General features: G+C 46.0%; 1 protein-coding gene across 1 annotated transcript; it reads left to right on the top strand.

Moving 5' to 3' along the window:
• The first annotated feature begins 1,463 nt into the window (after window positions 1-1,463).
• Window positions 1,464-18,509, top strand: LOC101724213 (protein S100-A15A). The gene is made up of 5 exons (XM_004872734.3): window positions 1,464-1,724; window positions 5,522-5,638; window positions 14,541-14,713; window positions 15,756-15,919; window positions 17,843-18,509. The coding sequence occupies exons 2-5, from the start codon at window positions 5,559-5,561 to the stop codon at window positions 18,017-18,019; spliced, it is 594 nt and encodes a 197-aa protein (XP_004872791.2). The 5' UTR covers window positions 1,464-1,724; window positions 5,522-5,558; the 3' UTR covers window positions 18,020-18,509.
• Window positions 18,510-18,820: the final 311 nt, after the last annotated feature.

Here is an 18,820-nt window from a genome sequence, read left to right as displayed (position 1 = left end):
GGGTAATCATGGTGAAAATATTTGCAGACAGCTGTTCGAGTGCACTATATGGTCACCAAGTAACCTCATATTTTCCTTTATATATTTTACAAATGTAACCCCTGTCTTTGAATAAAGATGGAAGAGGCAGGGTTGGTGAGGTTTAAAAAAAGTTCTGAGGTGACGACAAACATTTAATTTTAATGAATGACTTTTTAGAGTTTATACAAAATGACCTTAGCTTGGTATCAGAAATGCTCTGAATGTTTCCCCAAGACTTTAAGACTCTCCTAGGATGTTTCTGAACTGTCTCCTGAATTAACTTTATGGGAGTCTACAGACAGCAAGACTGGAAAATCTGATTGGACTTTTTGTCTTTCACATTCCATTTGCAAACTCTTTTGTTCAAATGCAAATCATCATCAACTTAAAATACTCTTCTTAACCAAGGCCTATAAGAAAGAAGCCACAGGGCCGGGGATTTAGCTCAGTGGTGTTGCCGCCTGCCTTGCAAGCACAAGGTCCCAAGTTCAAACCCCTGTACCACAAAAAAAAAGAAAGAAAGAAAGAACCCACTTCCAAGAAGCCACTGAGTCAGGACCACACATCTTAAACTGCTGCTTATAGTCTTACGATATTACAATGTAATACAGTTTGTCTAATTTTTATTTTATTATTATTATTATTTTTGATACCGGGGATCAAACTCGGGTCCTTGCGCTTGCGCAGCAGGCGGCAAAACCACTGAGCTAAATCCCCGGCCCTTAGTTTTTCTAATTTTTAAACCAGGCCCCAGACTCCAGCGTTCATCAAAGATCTTCATGGTGTTGAGCAGTGGAGAAGGGGGGATAATTTGTGGACTTTGTGTATTTAATGTATTCACCTAGAAACCATGATCAACTTGGATGCATCAAATTCTTAAGAGATATCTCATCTCAGAGCCCAATCAAGTTGTCAGGATAAACATGTTTTAAGGGCAGGGTTCCATCTTCCTTGGTCGCTAGTAATTTACATGTGTATTTCATCCCACATTGTGGGGGATGCATCTAGGGATGTGATTGTACCTTTGACATATTGTAGCATTTTCATGTTGCTGTGATGGGGATTTGAGGTTTCTGTATCTACCACTGTTTCAGAATCTGTAGTTTTATACAGGTGCCAATCCGTAATGTGATGTATGTGCTATGCACATTGAGATGCCCAATACAAAGAGAAGCATTTCATCATGTATAAAAAGAACCCCACTGGACGTGATGTAAATAATCGGGAAAGGTATTAAAGATGGTGAAAACATGAAAAAAAAAAAAGACAAGTTTTGATACATGCAAGTGAGTGCTTATTAAAAATTCATGTAGCAGTGATTAAGCTTGTGAGAAGATCTCTGGCATAACATTAAGTAAGAGGGTAGTTGGCAGAGCTCTGTGGAAGGAACAGTCTGTAGGACTGGCATTGTGGGTGGAGGTGTTTTATCCTAGACTGAACCTAAGGTACTGTGAGGTTGATTGACGGTGTCAACTTCAGTAAGAGAAGCTCAACCAAACCAGCTCGGCAATTCCATACCCTAGGGAATGCCATCTCCTGGCTTCCAGCACAGACTTTCAGCTTCTGGAGTGGACTCTTCAGCCTTTCATCACAGACCCATGGGCCTCCTGATACGGACTCTGCAGTGAGCTCCGGACCTGCGACTGAATCCTTCAGTCTCCAGTGCACAGACAGACCCCCTGCACTCTTCCTCATCTGACTCTGTGAGTGGTCACTGTAAGACAATCTTGTAAATTCTTATATATATATATATATATATATATATATATTTGTATATCTCAGATTATGTCTGTTTCTCAGAAAACACTGACTGATACAGGTAGAGTGAAGAGGATGCAACCTAACTCTCCTCCCTGCACCAGCAACCATAGATCAGAGATGGAGCTCTTTTAAGAGATAGATTGCTATCCAGCAAGTGTTTAAGGGTGAATCCTGTTGGTATATTAATGCCATTAACTACATGATTTGAAGGCTTTAACTTTATTAACATTTCTTGATTATAGATACTGCAGTGGTACATACTTTCCTGATTATTGCTTTAAATACCTGTTCAATTATTTTTTGATAAACTCCTAGGGGAATGATTGGTGAATCATAAGTATTCAATGTAATTCTCTGTGGCTATAGTTTGGCATTGCAAAGGGTTTCAGTTTTTGAAAATTCGAGCTATATTTTTAGTTTAGAAACAGAAAAGTGTATTGATATATCACTTGTTTGTTGAGAAGGTTGTTATAGTGGGTTGATGAAGCCAAACTAGAAAAGATGTTGGTGTAACATACCCTCCTGTGGTATAGTCCTGAAAGAGTTAAATCATGATACTGCAGGGAGACACACATACCCATAGTCACAGCAGTGCAACTGACAATAGCTAAGCTTTGGAAGTAGCCTAAACAGCCTTCAACCAATGAACAGAGAAACTAAATCTGGTGTATGTGGTTTGACTGAAATTTGGCGAATGTTTAAAGTTTAAATATTTATTATAGTAAAAGACATTTTGCCACCACCACCACCCCCAAACACACACACACACACACACACACACACACAGACCCCCTGTCACTTATCACATCACTTAGCTGCAGCAGTTCTGAGAGTACTTTCATTTCTTTAGTTGCACTGTTATGACCGGCTCTATGTCCAGAATTGATTGAAAACATTGACGTTTCATAGTTATTTTGACTTTAGGGAAGAATCAAAAATCACAGAGTCCCACATCCAGTGAATAAGGTGAGAGGGGACACAACATAATGTTTTCACAATCCTGCCTTTCCTTAATGACACTAACACTCACCATAGCTTTTATCATCCTTTCTTTCTGTGCCCAGGATAAGGTTGTGGCTCCCAGGCCCTTTGCTTTTGTCTCCAACGGCCTCTCTAGCCACACGTTCTCTAACTGCTTGTGGGGCTCCCTGTGGACCCCACTCCCTGAGCAGCCACACTCTTTCAGCTCTCCAGGCCTTTAGGACTTCACTAATGCAGTTTTCTTTGCCCGGAGCACCTGGTCCTGCATTCTTCACTGTAACTCAAAACTTTTCAAGTCCCCGCTCAACTACCCCCTCCCTGAGGAAGTCTTCCTCAGCTCCCCAAGCAGAAGGTGAGCTTTCCAGGTGCCCAGAATGTCCTGATGGTGCCACTCGGTCAGTGTGCCCAGTGCATGGCCTAGTGTATGACCCCCTCCCTGTCCCTCACTCATCCCCACCCCGTGAGCTGGCCTATTGTCATACTCACATTGCCCAGAAGAGGGCCTGGCACACTGCAGGTGCCAGAGACATATTTGCTGAATGACTTCATGAACGGATGAATGAATATGTTGGTGACTGTGGAGTTTGGAGGTTAGGGCAGAAGATTCCAGAAGGTAGTGAAATTTTGCTGTGGACTGACTCAGAAGAGGCGCTGTTCTCTCCAGATTCTCCACTCTCCCCAGTTCCTCCCTCCTTGCGTCCCAGGATCTACCCCCCTGCCTCACATCAGTGCCCAGTCATACTGGACACACAGTAGAAGAAGTCATTCGCTGCTGTCACCTGTGTGTGGCCTGTGAAGGGGATGTGGAAATGCTGTCCCTAGAGGAGCTCAAGGACAATGCCCTGTTTCATAGAAATATTATAGTGTGGGGTCTGGGATTAGGCTGGAGAAGGAGAGGGGCCCTGGACTTCTGGCCATGCTTTGTTATGGGGCCGGAAGGTGAGTGGTGAGAGTACTGGGAGAGGGAGTAGGCTGTGTAAGACCCAGAAACTTAAAGTGTCCATTTTCCAGATCAAGTGTTTAACTCTGAGTGGAAAGCTATTGGCCTAAAAGTGTGACTAAGGTCTCGCATCTGAAAGGTCCCTGAACAAAGGAGGGAAGGGGTATAGAGAACATGAAAAAAGGCTTCATTATGCTAACTGGTTGGAAAAGTCCTGGCAATTAGAAGTTAATCAGTTTCCTTTAAACCCACAGAATATTTGCAGAGGAGTGGGCCAAGAGTATTTCCTCATAAAATCTGTTCTTCTTTTTTTTTTTTTTGGTGCAGGATCTAACTAGGGACCTTGAGCTTTCGAGGCAGGCGGTGGAACCACTGAGCTAAATCCCTGGCCCTCACCTAATAAAATCTGGGTGATGTTCAGGGAGATTGTACCCCCCATAGTACTCAGCCAATGAGGAACAAGGGGAAGGGACCTGCATGCTAGGGGATAAGTTGCTTGCTGTAACTACCTGAGGTGTGCCTGGCTGCTTGTGAGGCTGGTACCTACTCTCACAAGATTGAAAAATAAAGTCATGCTTTTGCCAAACTTCCCATCCTTGGTCTGATCTGTCCATTGCACATAATCAGTGCTGAGGGGGGCTTGTTGTTCACAGGGCTCCAAGAGAATCTCTGAATGGGGGTGAAGGAGTAGTGAGGGGATATGGAGGGCAGGATCTTCCCACCTTGATTTCCTGCCTTGCCTCTCCTAAAGCTGTAAAGAGCATGCAAGAAGCATTTAGGGGAGGGAAGATGCTGCATCTGCAAGCGTCTGTGGGCCTGAAGGGCAGCTCCTATAAAGGCATTTGCCACTATCAAAATGTGGCTGTGATTCATCTCACCTGCTAGTGCCTACTGCTGCTCCATACCCACCTTGTCTCTTCCTGTCTCATTTCCTGACTTGATTGGAGAACTGGCTTTTTCTCATGCTGTTCCTTTCACTCAAATCCTCTTTCTTCTCCTCTGCCATTCCTAATCCTCATTATCAGGGCCATGCCAAAGAAGCTTGTTGATGGCAGTTCCCTAAAATTGCAAATCTCTGGAGAGCAGAATGTGTTTTGTATGCTAATGAAATGACAGGTAGCTAGGGCTTCCCAGACAGCTTCAGGTTGGGGGCTGATCACCAGAAAGATCAAGGCTTGATTAGAGGACTAGAGATTTTAGCTTAAGGTTAATTTGATCACCAATGGCCTACTGTTGAATTAATCATGACTATGTAATGAATTGCCATAACAACTCTGAAGGGTAGGGTTCAGAGAGTTTCTGGAGAGTTGAACATGTGGAGGATTCAGGAAGAAGGTGGTGTTCCAGGGTGGCCACAGAGGCTCCCATTCTTTGCCACCTGCCTTGTCATAAGCATCTCCTCCCTCTGGCAGTTCCATTTGTCTAATAAATGGGAAAATGTAAGGAAAGGGTTTCCCTAGGTTCTGAGAGCTCCTCTAGCTAATTACTTGAAGAAAGCCATGGATTAGCCTTGATTTAAAGCTGTTCGGGTCAGAAGAACATGTGAGAAGCTATTTGTGACTAGGACTGAAGTGGGGATATCTTTATGACTGAGCCTTACATCTGTCTGACCTGATGCTATGTCTAGGCAGATGTGTAGGAACTGAAAATTGAATTAGAGGATTCCACACTGGTATTATTCATTGTAGAACTGCTTGATTGTTGGTGGGAGGAAATTCTCATAAAGATTTTGGTGACCAGATGTTAAGTGTTCTGTATTACAGAAAGAGTATAAGAGAAGGAGAAACACACTGTTTTATTTTCTATAACCCTCTTCAGGGACCTCAGATATGGGTCACATGCAGTGAGATTCCAGATGCCTTGGAGAGTTTTCCTAAAACTGGGACATCAGGTTGCCAGAAATTCCAGGCTTCTGTTGCTCCTTCATACCTGCATGTAAGTAATAAATTTGATTTGCTTAAATTTGTGTGGGAGTGTTCTGTGTCACTGAACTTACGCAAGTGGCAGAGGACCTGGGGCACCCTGAGCCCATGGCATAAACTTTTGTGGGCAGCAGAGCCTGGTCTTCTGTGTTCTTGGTGAAGTGGGAAAAGGCCCTCAGTACCTGGCCCACAGAGGGCATCAGCCTGGAGGTGCAGGGGCTGGATGTAAAGGTGGACAATCAGTGGGGAAACTAAGGTGACAAATGGGGCGCATCGTGAATATAAGGGGGCTTCATCATGGATGAAGGAAGAGAGAGAGGAATGTCAGGCCAGGGAGCATGGTGTATGCTGCTTGCTTTTGGGCATCTACATGACAGCCCATTCCTGAGGTTGCAGAGCTGAGGAAGTGGGCACCACTGAGACATGGAGGTACCGAAGAAGGATCTTGCCTATTCAGATCCGCACAGACATAGACCAGAATCAGGAAGCCTTATACAGACCAGCTGGTGTGTGTTTCATAAAGGGATACTGCAGACCCAAGTACCTCAGGCTGGATGATAACACTTCAAAAATGAGGTCACGACCTTCAGCTCTCCAGTGGAGGGCTGGGACTCCATAATCTTGCCCAGATAAAAGGAGGGAAAGAGGGGAATTAGGCTTTTCTGGAGCCCTTGGATATTGAGGCCCATACTTCTAGTTTCCCTTAGGGGAAATGTTAATTTGTTGATATTTGGAGCTCTGAAGGAGCCCTGTTGACCTACAATGAGTAGAGGTGCAGCAGGGCCACTTGGCGTGCCGAAAACCTTGGTTTCCTCTGCTAAACAAGTTACAGACTGTGACGGCATGGCTGCTTATGGCACAGGGCATCACTGCCACCTGAGGGGATGTGTCCCTTACATCTAAGAATTCAAGTCATAACAGTGGGGCATAACAACTCCTGCCTGTGCCTACCTAAGATACCCAATCCCTACTGGGCTATTCAATAGGGAAAGTACTACATACTTTTTTTTTTCCCCATTAAGTTTATTGGTACATTTTAGGTATAAAATACAGTTACATTTGTCATTGGGATCTTGTACCATTACATGAGTATCTTAGTTCTTATTTTTTTTCCCCTTCCCCTGCCCTCCCTTCACCCCCTCCACCCTTCCCTATTTGCAAAGATTTTGTTTCCATTTTTTTTCTTTTCTCATATTTTTTCTTTTCCCTTTTTTCCTTTCCCCTACCCCTCCCACTTCCCCTGCTCCTTTAGACCTTTTCTTCCTATTACACAATATCAATTATACATTTTTTAAATTACAATATCAAGATCTAGGAGACATTACCACAGATTTTACAGAATTTAAAAGGATATAGAAAGCATATTACAAAAATCTTTTTTGAGGGCCAGGGATTTAGCTCAGTGGTTCTGGAGCCTACCTTGCAAGCACAAAGTCCCAAATTCGATCCCCGGTATCAAAAAACAAAACAAAACAAAAAAAACCCTTTTTTGAAATAAATTTGACAACTTCTAAGAAGTAACTTGGAAGACAAATTAATGAAACTAACTCTGGAGGAAATATAAAATTTGAATACCACCTATTAAAGAAAGTATATTCCTAGCTTGAAAACCTACCTATATGACAACAGCAGGCTCATATACATTTTAACTGATAAATTATATCAAACAATTAAAGCAGAAAAAAGAAGGAATACTTCTCCCCTCATTTTAGGAAATCAACATTTTGCTAATCCTTAAACTGGATAAAGATAATAGAAGAAACAAGTATGAACATAGATGGAAATTTGTTTAAAAAAACAAACTATTAGAAGTCAGATCTGGGAGTATGTAGAAAGTGGTTTTGTTATAGGGATGGCAGTGTTGGTTCAGCATTGGGAGATCCACCCTCAAAAGTCATCATTTTAACAAAGGAAAGGAAAAAGCCATATGATCCAGTCAGTAGTTGCAGAAAAAGTATTGGACTAAAATCTACAGCTGTTCATGGTAAAAGCTATCAGGAGACTAGAAGTAGAACAGAACCTTCTCAACAGATTAAAGACATGTACTCCATACTTCCAGCAAGAACGCCTTATATGAATGGAGAAGATACAATGCTTTCTCCTTAAGGTGGGGAACAAGGGCAGATATGCTTACTCTTTATCTGTACATTAAACTTTGAAACCTAGGCCCAACCAAAACAGTCTGGCAATAAAATGACACAATTAGGATAGGATTGGCAAGGTAGAAGCAAAATCTTTATATGTAGATGAAATGATCATCTGCAGAGAAAATACTAAGAAATCTCCAGGAGACCCTAGAACTTGTATTTGAATTTAGCAGGATTAGAAAACACAAGGTATATATAAAAATTCAGTTTTGTGTATACTTCCTATAAATGAAGAATTGGATATTGAAATTTAAAAGTTATGTAGGAGTACAAAGGACCTAGAAAAGTTAAAAAAAAAGTGTTAGAAGACGTTTAGTACCTAATTTTAAGGCTTCTTCTAAAGCTACAGTAATCAAGGCAGTGTTGGTGTAAGGAAAGACATATAGATCATTTGAATAAAACAGAGAATCTAGAAATAGAACCACACATATATGGTCCACTGAGTTTTGAAAGATTATTTAACATTAGCATTTTATAGAATATAAACTCAATTTAAGAGCTGAGGAAGAGATAGTGTTTTCAGCAAATGGCACTAGAACACCTGGTAACCGTATATAAAAAATTAACCTTGGGTAGGGCATTTAGCTCAGTGGTTTCGCTGCCTGCTATGCAAGCGCAAGGACCTGAGTTCAATCCCTGGTACCAAAAAAAAAAAGAAAGAAAGAAAAAAAAAATTAACCTCAACCCTTTATTTCCATATATGAAAATAACTTGAAAGGATCTATGAACTTAAATATGAAAGCCTTAAAGTATAAAACTTTAAGAAGAAGTTATAATGGAAAATGTTTATGAATTCAGGGTAGGCAAGAACTACCTAGGATACAAAAAACATGATGTACAAAAGAAAAAAAATTGATAAATGAGATTCCATCAAAATTTAGAACTTTAAATGACATCATTAAAATGAGAAGTAGTCCTTAAACAGACCATATTTACAATGCATATAACCTGTGACCAGAATATATAAAGAACTCTTACAGCTCATTAATAGAGAACCCAATTAAAAAGTAGACATAAAAAAAAAAGTAGACATAAGAAGATAATAAATAGCCAGTATAGCACAGGAAAGGTATGCAATTCTAGAATCAGAAAAATGCTAACCAGTACAATAACAAGACTGAATTATACACTCATCAGGGAGATGAAGTTAAAAGTTTTTAAAGCCTTGTCATGACTTTTTCTTTTTGTTGGATTCTTCCCCTTTGCACTTAATTTGTCATGCCCAATGGATTCATTCTGCTGGGTTTCCTGAGGTTGTGATCCTCATTGTCTTTTCCTAGGGTATTGTCTAAAAGTTTTTGGAGTGCTGATTTGGTATTCATGAAGTTCCTGAGGTGCTCTTTATCATGAAAGTATCTTATTTCTCCATCAATTTTGAAAGATAGTTTTGCAGGGTACATCAGTCTGGGTTGGAAGCTGTTTTCCTTTAGGGCTTGAAATACATCACTCCAAGCTCTTCTTGCCTTGAGGGTTTGCATTGAGAAGTCTGCTCTAATTCTGTTGGGCTTTCCTCTGTATGTGATTTGTTTCTTTTCTCTCACTGCTTATAGAATTTTGTTCTTCTGTTGGATTTCTGTCCTAATTATTATATGCCTATGTGTAGAATTTTTTTTGATCAAGGCTAGCTGGAGTCCTATATGCCTCACTTATCTGTATGTCAAGTTATTTTCCCCTACTTGGGAAGTTTTCGGCCATCACTTTTGTCAACAGTTTTTTTTTATGTCATCTGCACTCTCTCCTGTTTCTTCATTGACTCCAATCAGTCTTATGTTATTCTTCTTTGCATTGTCTAGCAGCTGCTGGATTGATTTCTCGTGTTCCCTTACAATTTTAAAGCAATTTTTCTTTTCCTGGTCACTAATTGCAATCTTATCTTCTATATCTGAAATTCTGTCCTCACATTGGTTCACTCTGCTGTGTAGACTTTCAATGGAGTTTTTAATCTCCTGGAAATCTGTTTGCATCTGTTTTATGGATTCCATTTGTTTCCTATGTTGGGATTCCATCATGTTCCTCAGATCCTCTATTTTTTTAGCTGTGTCCTCTCTAGATTTATTAATCATGTCTTGCACTATGAGCACAATCTTTGCTGTTATCTGAGTAATTATTTCTGATTTCATTTTTCCCAGATCCTCTTTTGTTGCCAGTTCAGGGAGTCCAGGTAGTTGAGTATCAGATTGTTCCATCTTGTTTCCCTTTGGGATGGCTGTAGGTGATCTGGAAGTCTGTTTTTGAGGCTTGTTTATGTGTCTTCTCATTTCCAGGGGGGGTGGAGGGGGGGTAGGGGGTGCTTCTGGCGCTCATGTGGTTCAGCTTCTCTGCCCTACGAGTGTGGAATGGTGGCAAGGGAGCTTCCTTCCAGGTGCTGGGACCAGCTCAGCTTCTCTGCCCTAGGAGCATGGGATGGCAGCAGGGGAGCTTCCTTCTGAAAGTACCGCATACTGAGTACAGGAAAAGACACCAATTTGTTATTTCAGGATTTGCTGCAGACATGAATATTACAAACAACTCTTCCCCAATATCACAGCCTAGTTCTGTTGGTTAAGACCTCTTTTTGAGCCACAGCCAGAGTACATCTCACTAGCACCCACAAAGACACTGCCAAAAGACTATAATGTCCGAGTGTCATGAATCCATCCTTGTGTCCTATGGTGCCACATATTGTCACCGTCACTGAAACAGTGGCAACCTAGACTAGAGACAGGTGCACTGCCTTTTTCTCAGTTCCCTTGTGGCTAAGGATCAGAACTAATTTGCACTTGTGGGAATATGGCCACAGTGTGCTTTCACTGTGCACCTGCAAAAATACTTCAGCTCCCCTGCAGGCCATGGTTGTGGGTGGGGCTTGATCTTCAACAGGCCTAGGTTCCCAGAAATATTTCAGTCCTGTTTCATTGATAATAGGCCCTCCAAAAACAGGTGGAAGACGTGCTCTGCTAAGTCATTGACACATTAACAAGCACTAAGTGAGCCAAAACCCTGTAAAGTACATGACCTAGAATAACAGGTGAAATTCCTAGGAGTCACTTGTATGGGAAGCCAAAAAACTAGGTACAATCAAGAGAAAAAGGGCCAGGGGTTTAGTCCAGTGGTGCCGCACCTGCCTCATAAGCACAAGGTCCTGAGTTCCATCCCTGGTACCAGAAAAAAAAAGGGCAAAAGATTTTTGGCTCTGATGGCATCCAGTCATAAAGAGTAGGCATAGAAGCTGCAAGGCCTCTTTGGGTACTTCCGACAAGTGGTACTCAACCTGTGTATCTTTTGGCTTCCTTAGTCACGGTGACTAACAAAGCTGCCAAGTTTGAATGGGGTCATTTGTAACAGCAGGAAGCCATTCAATAAGCTGCGGCTCAGGTACTGCCTTTGTTACCTTCATGGCTTGCTAGCCAGTGGAGTGACAGGTGTCTAAAACCTTCATGTATGTTTCTCTTGCAACAGGAAAATGCTACTGGGGTGTGCTGGCCTCTCAGCAGAACAAGGTGATGGTTAATTATTACCAACACCTCTTGCTGCACCTGGGCAACCCCTCAGATATTGAAGAGATAGAATGGGAAAGATTCAGAAATAGGTCTCCTCTATTGCTTGCAAATTGATCCTCTCTCCCAATGGGGCCCTCAGAAGTATCATTCTTTGGCCTCATCAATAACGTCTTTTCTTGGTGGCTGAGATTCTGGAAGATATCACTGCTCCAGGTCCTATCATCCTGCTTGTGGTAGGGTCCTCCTTGGTCTAGTGAGATGTATTCTGGCTGTGGCTCAACAGTGTTGCCCTGAAATTGTGTCAGTCGTGGTGTCACATGAAACACATGAGGGCACAGAGAGGTCTGAGCCACACAAAATGATTTATCTTTGATTAGGGGAGTTCCAGGTCTGAGGTGTGGACTGCAGAACATGTTTCTTATGGTCTGGGATGACTCAGTGATGGCAGTTGTTGTTAGTTATAAAATCTAGGGCACGGTGCTTTTGGAGTCTTTGAGTTTTAGTGAAAGGTGGGGCGGGTGTGTAGGAGACTCCATCTACCTTGGGTGGTTATCTTGAGTTTGAGATACCAAGTTGCCATGATCCCTAGGCATCTGTTTTTACTGGCTCCCAATCTTCAAGTAATAAATTTTCTTGGATTAAACTTGTGTGAATATTCTGTGTTATTCGACTTGTACAAGTGATGAAGAAAGAGTGTATAGTAAACCTACTTCACTGGAGATGGTTACCCTACTCCAGATTCATCTTCACTTCTCAACAGAGACTATCTTTTTGGAACAGTTTATAGCTTTTTAGAAAAATTGAGAAGACAATAAATGTACCTGTGCAGGTTCCATTTTATGTTAATATACTACATACATTAGAATTCATGAACAGCAATTGACATATTATTATTAACAAAATTCCACTTATTCAGATTCTCTTTATTTCTAACTAATATCTCCCCCGCTCCAGGCTCACAAGATCACCGTGACTGTTTTTACTACCATTGTCATTCATTTTATGGTGACACTCAACAAATCCTTTTCCCTTTTCCTTTTCTTTGCTGTCACTGAATCTTATCATCTTATCCTCTTCTCCCAAGGAAGGGAGGGTCAAGCTCTACCTGAAGTCTGTGCCCTAGAGGCTAAGAAATGTGCCCACCACCTGATTGTGGGCAGGTAGGTGGGATGGAGGCTCTGCTTCAGACTTAGCAGGAAGGTAAGCAGGAAGGCTGGTGGTCTGAGTTGCTCCTGTTGCAGTCAAATCTACAGGTTCCAAGCTACTTTGAGGAAAAGACCACTGACCAGAAATTACCTCAGGATGAGCCAGAGAGATTTGTCACCCAAGGTTGAAGGTGAAGCCTCAACTGCCTCATAAAATCCTCCTTGGCACCTACCCTTCAAACAGGTGCTGGCTGCTCATTATATCCACCACTTTTGTGCATTGTGGTGTGAGTACCATTTCCTTGGCTTGGTTCTTAGTTGGGAAGGGTGGAGGGGGTGAAGGGTGCACAGGTAATGGGGAAAAAATAAGAACTAAGATACATCATGTTCGGGTACAAACACCCAATGATAAATGTAAATGTATTTTATATCTAAAATGTACCAATAAATATATAAATTTAAAAAATAAAAATAAAATGTACATATTAAGGTAACTCAAAAATTAAGGTGACTCAAATGTCTACCAATAATGAGTTAATAAGATAAATTTTGATACACATAAGCAAGTACTATGTATTCATTAATGCCAGGCTGGCATTGATTAAGCATGTGAGAAGATTTCTACGGTATAACATTCAGTAGGAGGGTCGTTTCAGGAGACCTGTGGAAGGAATGGCCACTGTGTATTAGCACTGTGTGGGTGCATTTTACCCCAGGCTGTACACAGTCAGGATGAAGAGGATGAAGACTGAGCCTCCTGCCCTGTCAGCCAACCATAGGTCAGAGATGGAGGTTCTTTTTGTCCAAGGGTGAATCATATTGGTGTTAATTATATGATTTCAAGGCTTTAATTTTAGTGTTGTTTCTTGATCATAGATATTGCAATAATAAACATTTTCCTGATTATAGCTCTTAACCCCTGGTTAGCTAATTCCTTGCTTGGACTATAGTCCCAGGGGATGATGACTGAATGAAGGGTATTCAGTCCAAATCTCTGTTGCTCTAGCTTGATGCTGGCCAAGTTCTTCCATTTTTAAAAAATTCAAGCCATATTTCTAGTTTAGAAATTGAAAACTGCATCATGAAGCACTTTTTTGTCGAGAAAATGTTTATATTGAGTAGATGAAGGAACACTTAAGAAGTTATTATTTTGGTGCTGGGGACTGAACTGAGAGCCTAGGGCATGTGCACCCTGTACCATGTGCGGAGCTACATTACCAGCACCTTCCCACTGTTTTCTGTCAAACCTTTAGGGGTGTAGTCAGGTTACTCGTCCTTTGGCGCCCCCTTTTGGGAGAGTCACTCATTGGCCCGTGTGGCCCCTCCCAAGGGAGCTGCAAATTCTGAGATGGGGCCAGGTAGAAGGGGCAGCCCAGAAAAAATCCTGTGCTGGGGTGAGCTGGGGGAGGGGATTCAACTGTCAGTAGAGAGCCCAGGTGGCATCTGTGTCCCCCCCCCAATCATCCTACAGTCTGGTCCCCCTCAGAGCACTCCTTTTCACCTTGCACTGGGTGTTTCCTGAAGGACCAAGCTGGTGGCCACTTCTCTTTCACTTCCCACCCATCACCCTTCTCATTGAAAACCCTCCCTTCCCTTCTTTCGATGCACAGGATGAGGCTGCAGCTCTAGCCTGGTGCGCAGGGCCCTTTGGCTTCGTTTCCACAGGGCTTTGGAGTCCTGAGTGCTCTAACTGCTCTTGGTGCTCCCTGTGGACCCTTGACCAGGCCATGTTCTTTCTGCCCTCCAGGCCTCCAGGGCTTTGCCCAGGTGGTTTTCTCTGCCTGGAGCACCTGGCCCTCTGTTCCTCACTGCAGCCCCAAGCTGCTCATGTCCTGACTGAGCCATCTCCTCCCAGAGGAAATCTTCCCCAGTGTGCACACTGTGTGTTTGCACTGCCCAGCGGGGGCCTGACACACTGCAGTACTGGGGAAATAGCTGCTGAATGAGGAAAGGAATGCCCTCCTGACTGTGGAGTTTGGAGGTTCTCTAACTGGAGTGGGGGACATCGGAGAAATGCGTGTGTGTGCCTGACCCCACCCGAGCCCTGAAGCTGGGAGGATGAGCTAGCTCTGAGGCAGGGATGGATAATGAGCCCTTGTGATTCTTAAACGCTTCATCCCTGAAACCGGCTGCATTCATCTTAGTGATGAGTCAGTGATATCATCAAGAAGGCAGGAGACTGGAGAGTCCTCTGGCTGTCCTAACTGGAGCCACCGGGATCTGCGGGACACAGCTGCCTCCTGCCTGAGTGTGCGAGTCTCCGGGGCCAGGTTCAGGATGGACTGTGAGCTTTCAGCAGCCCTGCCGGAAACAACAGGTCAGTGCCCCTTCAAGGGCATCCCAGGGGGGAGCATCCTGGGTGGGCTGAGGCACAACTGTGGCCCCCGAGGGGTTTAGGACCCTACCTGAAAAGCAGGGTCTTTCTCCCAAAGACACGGGTTTGAGTCCAACTCTAGGTGAATCCGGTGTGTGATCTTGGGAAATCCCTTAAGCTCTCTGGACTTTATTCCCCCCCAGGAAAACAGGGGAAATGGTGCCTCCCTTTTAAGGCCTTGCTGAGGATTAAATGGGATTGTGTGTGGATGCGCTTCTCCAGGAGGGGTGGAAGCAGCAGCTGCTGTGATTCGGGCCTGCACATGGTCCCAGGGAAGCTGCACTCTGACAAGAGAGGGCTTCTGTCCAACTCTGTAGGAAGAGAGTAGCAGGAGGCCCAGCATCAGAACACCAGATGGGGGCTACACAGCGGCTAGGGGAGGCTGCAGGACTGTGAGGCTCCTCCTGGGCCTCAGCTCCTAAAGAGGTTCAGCCAGTGAGGTAGCAGTGAGGTGAAGAGGGCAACCCAAGTCCTGTCTGTACAGTGAAATGAGAAGGAAAACAGCACCAAAAGTGCAGGCCCGAGTTTCCTCTGTAATACGATTGTTTTCATGTCCCAGTAGGTTATTGTTGAGCAGGATCCTGCCTTCTCCATGTTAAACGACATAAACACTCTCCTGCTTTAGAAAGGAGTGCGTTTCTCCTCACTCTTGACTAGAGCTAACTCTTAACTCAGGGTGGGCTAGAGGGGAGGAGGACACAGCTCCTGTGCCCAAGAGGCCCTCAGTTCCAGCAAAGGGACACGGCTGTGTCCTGAATGCTGCAGGACAGCGTCTTGCAGAGCAATGACTTTGAGTCCCCTCTGCAAGGGGACGGATGGCATTGAGGGACAGCACCCAGACAAGGTGCAGGAACCCAGGTAGAACAGGAGGGCAGAAGGCTCTGGGAGAAAGCATCCACCCTGCCGAGGACTGGCTCAGATGAGGGGCTGCTGTCTCTACTCGGATTCTCTGCTGGCCCCGACTGCTCCTCCCCTGCATCCCCAGGTTTGTCTCCTGTCATGCCTGACACGCCGGTGGAGGAGTCCCTCTTCAACATCATCCACTGCTACCACCAGTATGCAGCCCGGGAAGGGGACGTGGAGACCCTGTCCCTGGAGGAGCTGAAGGCTCTGCTCATGGACAATGTGCCCCGCTTCATGGAGACCCTGGTGTGTAGGGTCTGGGATCCGGGTGGGGGTGAGCAGGGGACCAGGGCACTTGCATAGGGTTGGTTATGGGGTGGGAAGTGAGTGTTGGATGTTAGTGGTGAGGGTATTGAGAGGGAACTGACTTCCATGAGAATCTCCAGCCTGGGGGAGGGAGGAGGACAGGATCTTCCCAGCTTGCTTTCCTCTCTTTGCCTCCACCAAATCTCCCACCTTGTCCCACTCCAGCTCAGCCCTGAAACTGTCCCAACACCCACCTGTTTATCCCTCTGCCCTTCCTGCCTACCGAGCACAGGTTCTGCCCTCCCCTGTGCTCAGAGCCCATTCAGTCTGACTCTTCCTCAAACCCCAGGCACCTTTCTGAGCCCCTGAGATGCAGCCCTTTCTCCTGTCCCTCTGTCATGGTCCCTGGGGAGTCCAGTTTTGGCTGTGGGGGCTGCTGTAGGCTGGCCAAAGGTAAGAAGGAGCCTCCCCTTCTATGCCCCTTCTGTCCCCAGAGTCTCTCAGGCTTGGAGGCAATGGTCTCCTCCCCACCGGCGCAGCCCAGGATCCACAGGCCCCCCGGGGATGGCAAGGCCATCTGCCTTCTGCCCTCTGTCCCATGCCTCCGGTCCCTGGACTGTCATCTCCAGAGAATATCAGGTCCAGCCCCTGACTCAAGGCCAGTCTTTTCCAGAGAGGCATTCTTTCGGCAACTTCCCAGCTCTGCCACTTGGCTTTGGGGAAAAGCAGAGGATCAGTGTGGCCCAGTGTTACTGTAGGTAGCTCTGAGGGCTCAGAGGGGGCCAGCACTGAAGGTTACTGTGGTTCATCCTGCTCCCGGGAAACTCTTTCCCTACCAGGACAAGTCCAAGGGCTTGGCCTGTACTGCCCGGGCCCTGTACCCATGGGGCTCACAGTCCCACCAAGGTCGGGGCCCTTAGGGACAGACACCTGGACACAGGTAGGAAGCCTTGTGAAGGTGGCCCAAGCTGAGGGAAGCTGGGCAGAGGCCACTCAAGGTGAGACGCTTCCAGCTCCTCTGGTCAGTCAGCTTCGTGGGAGCAGCAGAAGGTGGTATGGGTGAGGAGAGCAGCTTTGAATCTCCTTCAGGGACGAGAAGCTGCCCTCCTGGTCCCCAGATGCTTCCAGATGCACCAACTCCCTCCCACAGTGCCTGTCTTGGGGCTGAGCATGGCCACGCCCACTAGCCAGATGTGGCAAGAACTTACTTTAGCCCCCTGCACAGTGTCCTCGCCACCCACCTGGTCCCCAGCTGCTCCATCTCTGGGGTGGGCTGAACCTGACTTTCCCCATGCTACGCTATCCTTCTACCTCAGATCCCTCTTTCCTTATCTACCAATCCCAGCCAGATCAGGGCCAGGACATCCTGGACGGCTCCAGGGCTGATGGCTTCATCCTTCCTCTCTCTGTGCCCTCTATGTGGATGACACAGGCAGTGTCATAAACAGTGCCCAGGTGGCTGCCATGGCACGCAAACACCTGACCCAGCTCGTGTGGGTCCTGCTGCTGTGCTGGCCATGCAGACATTAGGGACAGGCGGACTCTGGCCTTGGGGAGCTCCCAGGGTGGGGCTGGGGGTGGCTTCCCACCTTCAGGAGGCTGGTGTGGGGTCCAAGCAGTCAGGCTTCCGTGGCCACAGACGGTGGCCAGGAGGTGGGGGGGGGCAGGGTGCTCAGTGCTGCTCAGGGTCTGTGCAGTTAGCCCATGATCTGTGCCGTGCACACACTTGGCTCCATCTGCCCCCGTGCCCTCTGCTCCACTGACCTGAGACACCCAGCATGCCTCGGCCTCTTCGGCCTCTTCTTTGCAGCACATATTCACTGGGTATTTGGGTGAAGAGTTGTTTCCCACTTCTGCAGTGGGGGAAGGCCTGGCAGGTGGGCTGCATGCCTGCTGGGCAGGTGACCGTATGCCTCTCCTCAGGGCCGGAAGGAGCCATACTACATTGCAGAGTTGTTCCGGGCAGCAGACAAGAACAAAGACAACCAGATCTGCTTCGATGAGTTCCTCTACATCCTGGGCAAGCTGGTGAAGGACTATCACCTGCGGTACCACCGGCAGTTGTGTGCCCGTTACTCTGCCCAGCACAGCCTCTACTAGAGGGAGGGCAGGTGGAGCCTGTACCCACCCAGGAGAGGAGCCAAGCAGAGGACTCTGCTGCTCGTCAGTGTGTGTGCATATAACCGAACAAACTCGCACATGTATTTCCGAGCATTATTTGGCACACGGTTCTGGGTAGTGTAGTAGTCAGCCCAGAAGTGGTCTCCACCCTGGAGAATGTCCATTTCCAGGGAGACCCAGTCTGGCCTTCGGCTTTCCCTCTGTGAGGAGGGGGAGGCTCTCGTCTAAGGCAGGTGACCCTCTGACAAGGAAGCCAGGCCTCACCAGGGCTCACTGGCCGGCTGCACTGGACATGGACCCAGATTTCAAAGGTGTCCTGGTTTGGTGAGCCTCAGTGAGCCTCGGTGAGCTTGTATTGCAAGGGGGACTAGTCTGGGCCTGAAAAGCGGGGAGAATGCATTTCCAAAGGAGGAAACAGCAGTGGGGACCGTGGAGTATGTCCAGGAGCAATAAAAGCTTTGCTTGGAAATCAGTGTCCGAGGAAAATATATGGACTCAGTGGGAACGGGTGGGCAGGACCAGACTGGAAGTCCTCGAAAGCTGAGCGGTAGGATTTAGATAATGGGACCCTGAGCAGTTGTGCAAGGAGGGGGCAGTGACAGTGTGACCAGCCTTGCGCTTTGGGAAACCATCTGGGGGCAGAGGGAATGGGCCCATTAGTGCAGCCTGAGCCCGGGGCGGGGAAGTGAGAACATCAACACCTCAGACCCCAGCTGCAGACCCAGCGAGAAGGATGCAGAGGAGGTGGAGTCTCGGGTGTTAGCGACTGAGGGAAAGATG

Source organism: Heterocephalus glaber, unplaced genomic scaffold (assembly GCF_053883595.1).
Source record: "Heterocephalus glaber isolate CG9 unplaced genomic scaffold, H.glaber_assembly_v1.0 deba00001060, whole genome shotgun sequence".
Taxonomy (NCBI): Eukaryota; Metazoa; Chordata; class Mammalia; order Rodentia; family Bathyergidae; genus Heterocephalus; species Heterocephalus glaber.
The sequence above is the reverse complement of the archived record's forward strand: the minus strand, read 5'-3'. Positions and strand labels throughout refer to the sequence as shown.

What these genes read in the sequence shown, in the direction of transcription:
- LOC101724213 (XM_004872734.3), top strand. Translation starts at nt 5,559, where the DNA reads ATGCCTTGGAGAGTTTTCCTAAAACTGGGACATCAGGTTGCCAGAAAT. An exon ending in AGCCCTGCCGGAAACAACAG is followed by an intron (nt 14,714 to 15,755) that starts GTCAGTGCCCCT and finishes CTGCATCCCCAG; the next exon opens with GTTTGTCTCCTGTCATGCCT. An exon ending in CCCGCTTCATGGAGACCCTG is followed by an intron (nt 15,920 to 17,842) that starts GTGTGTAGGGTC and finishes GCCTCTCCTCAG; the next exon opens with GGCCGGAAGGAGCCATACTA.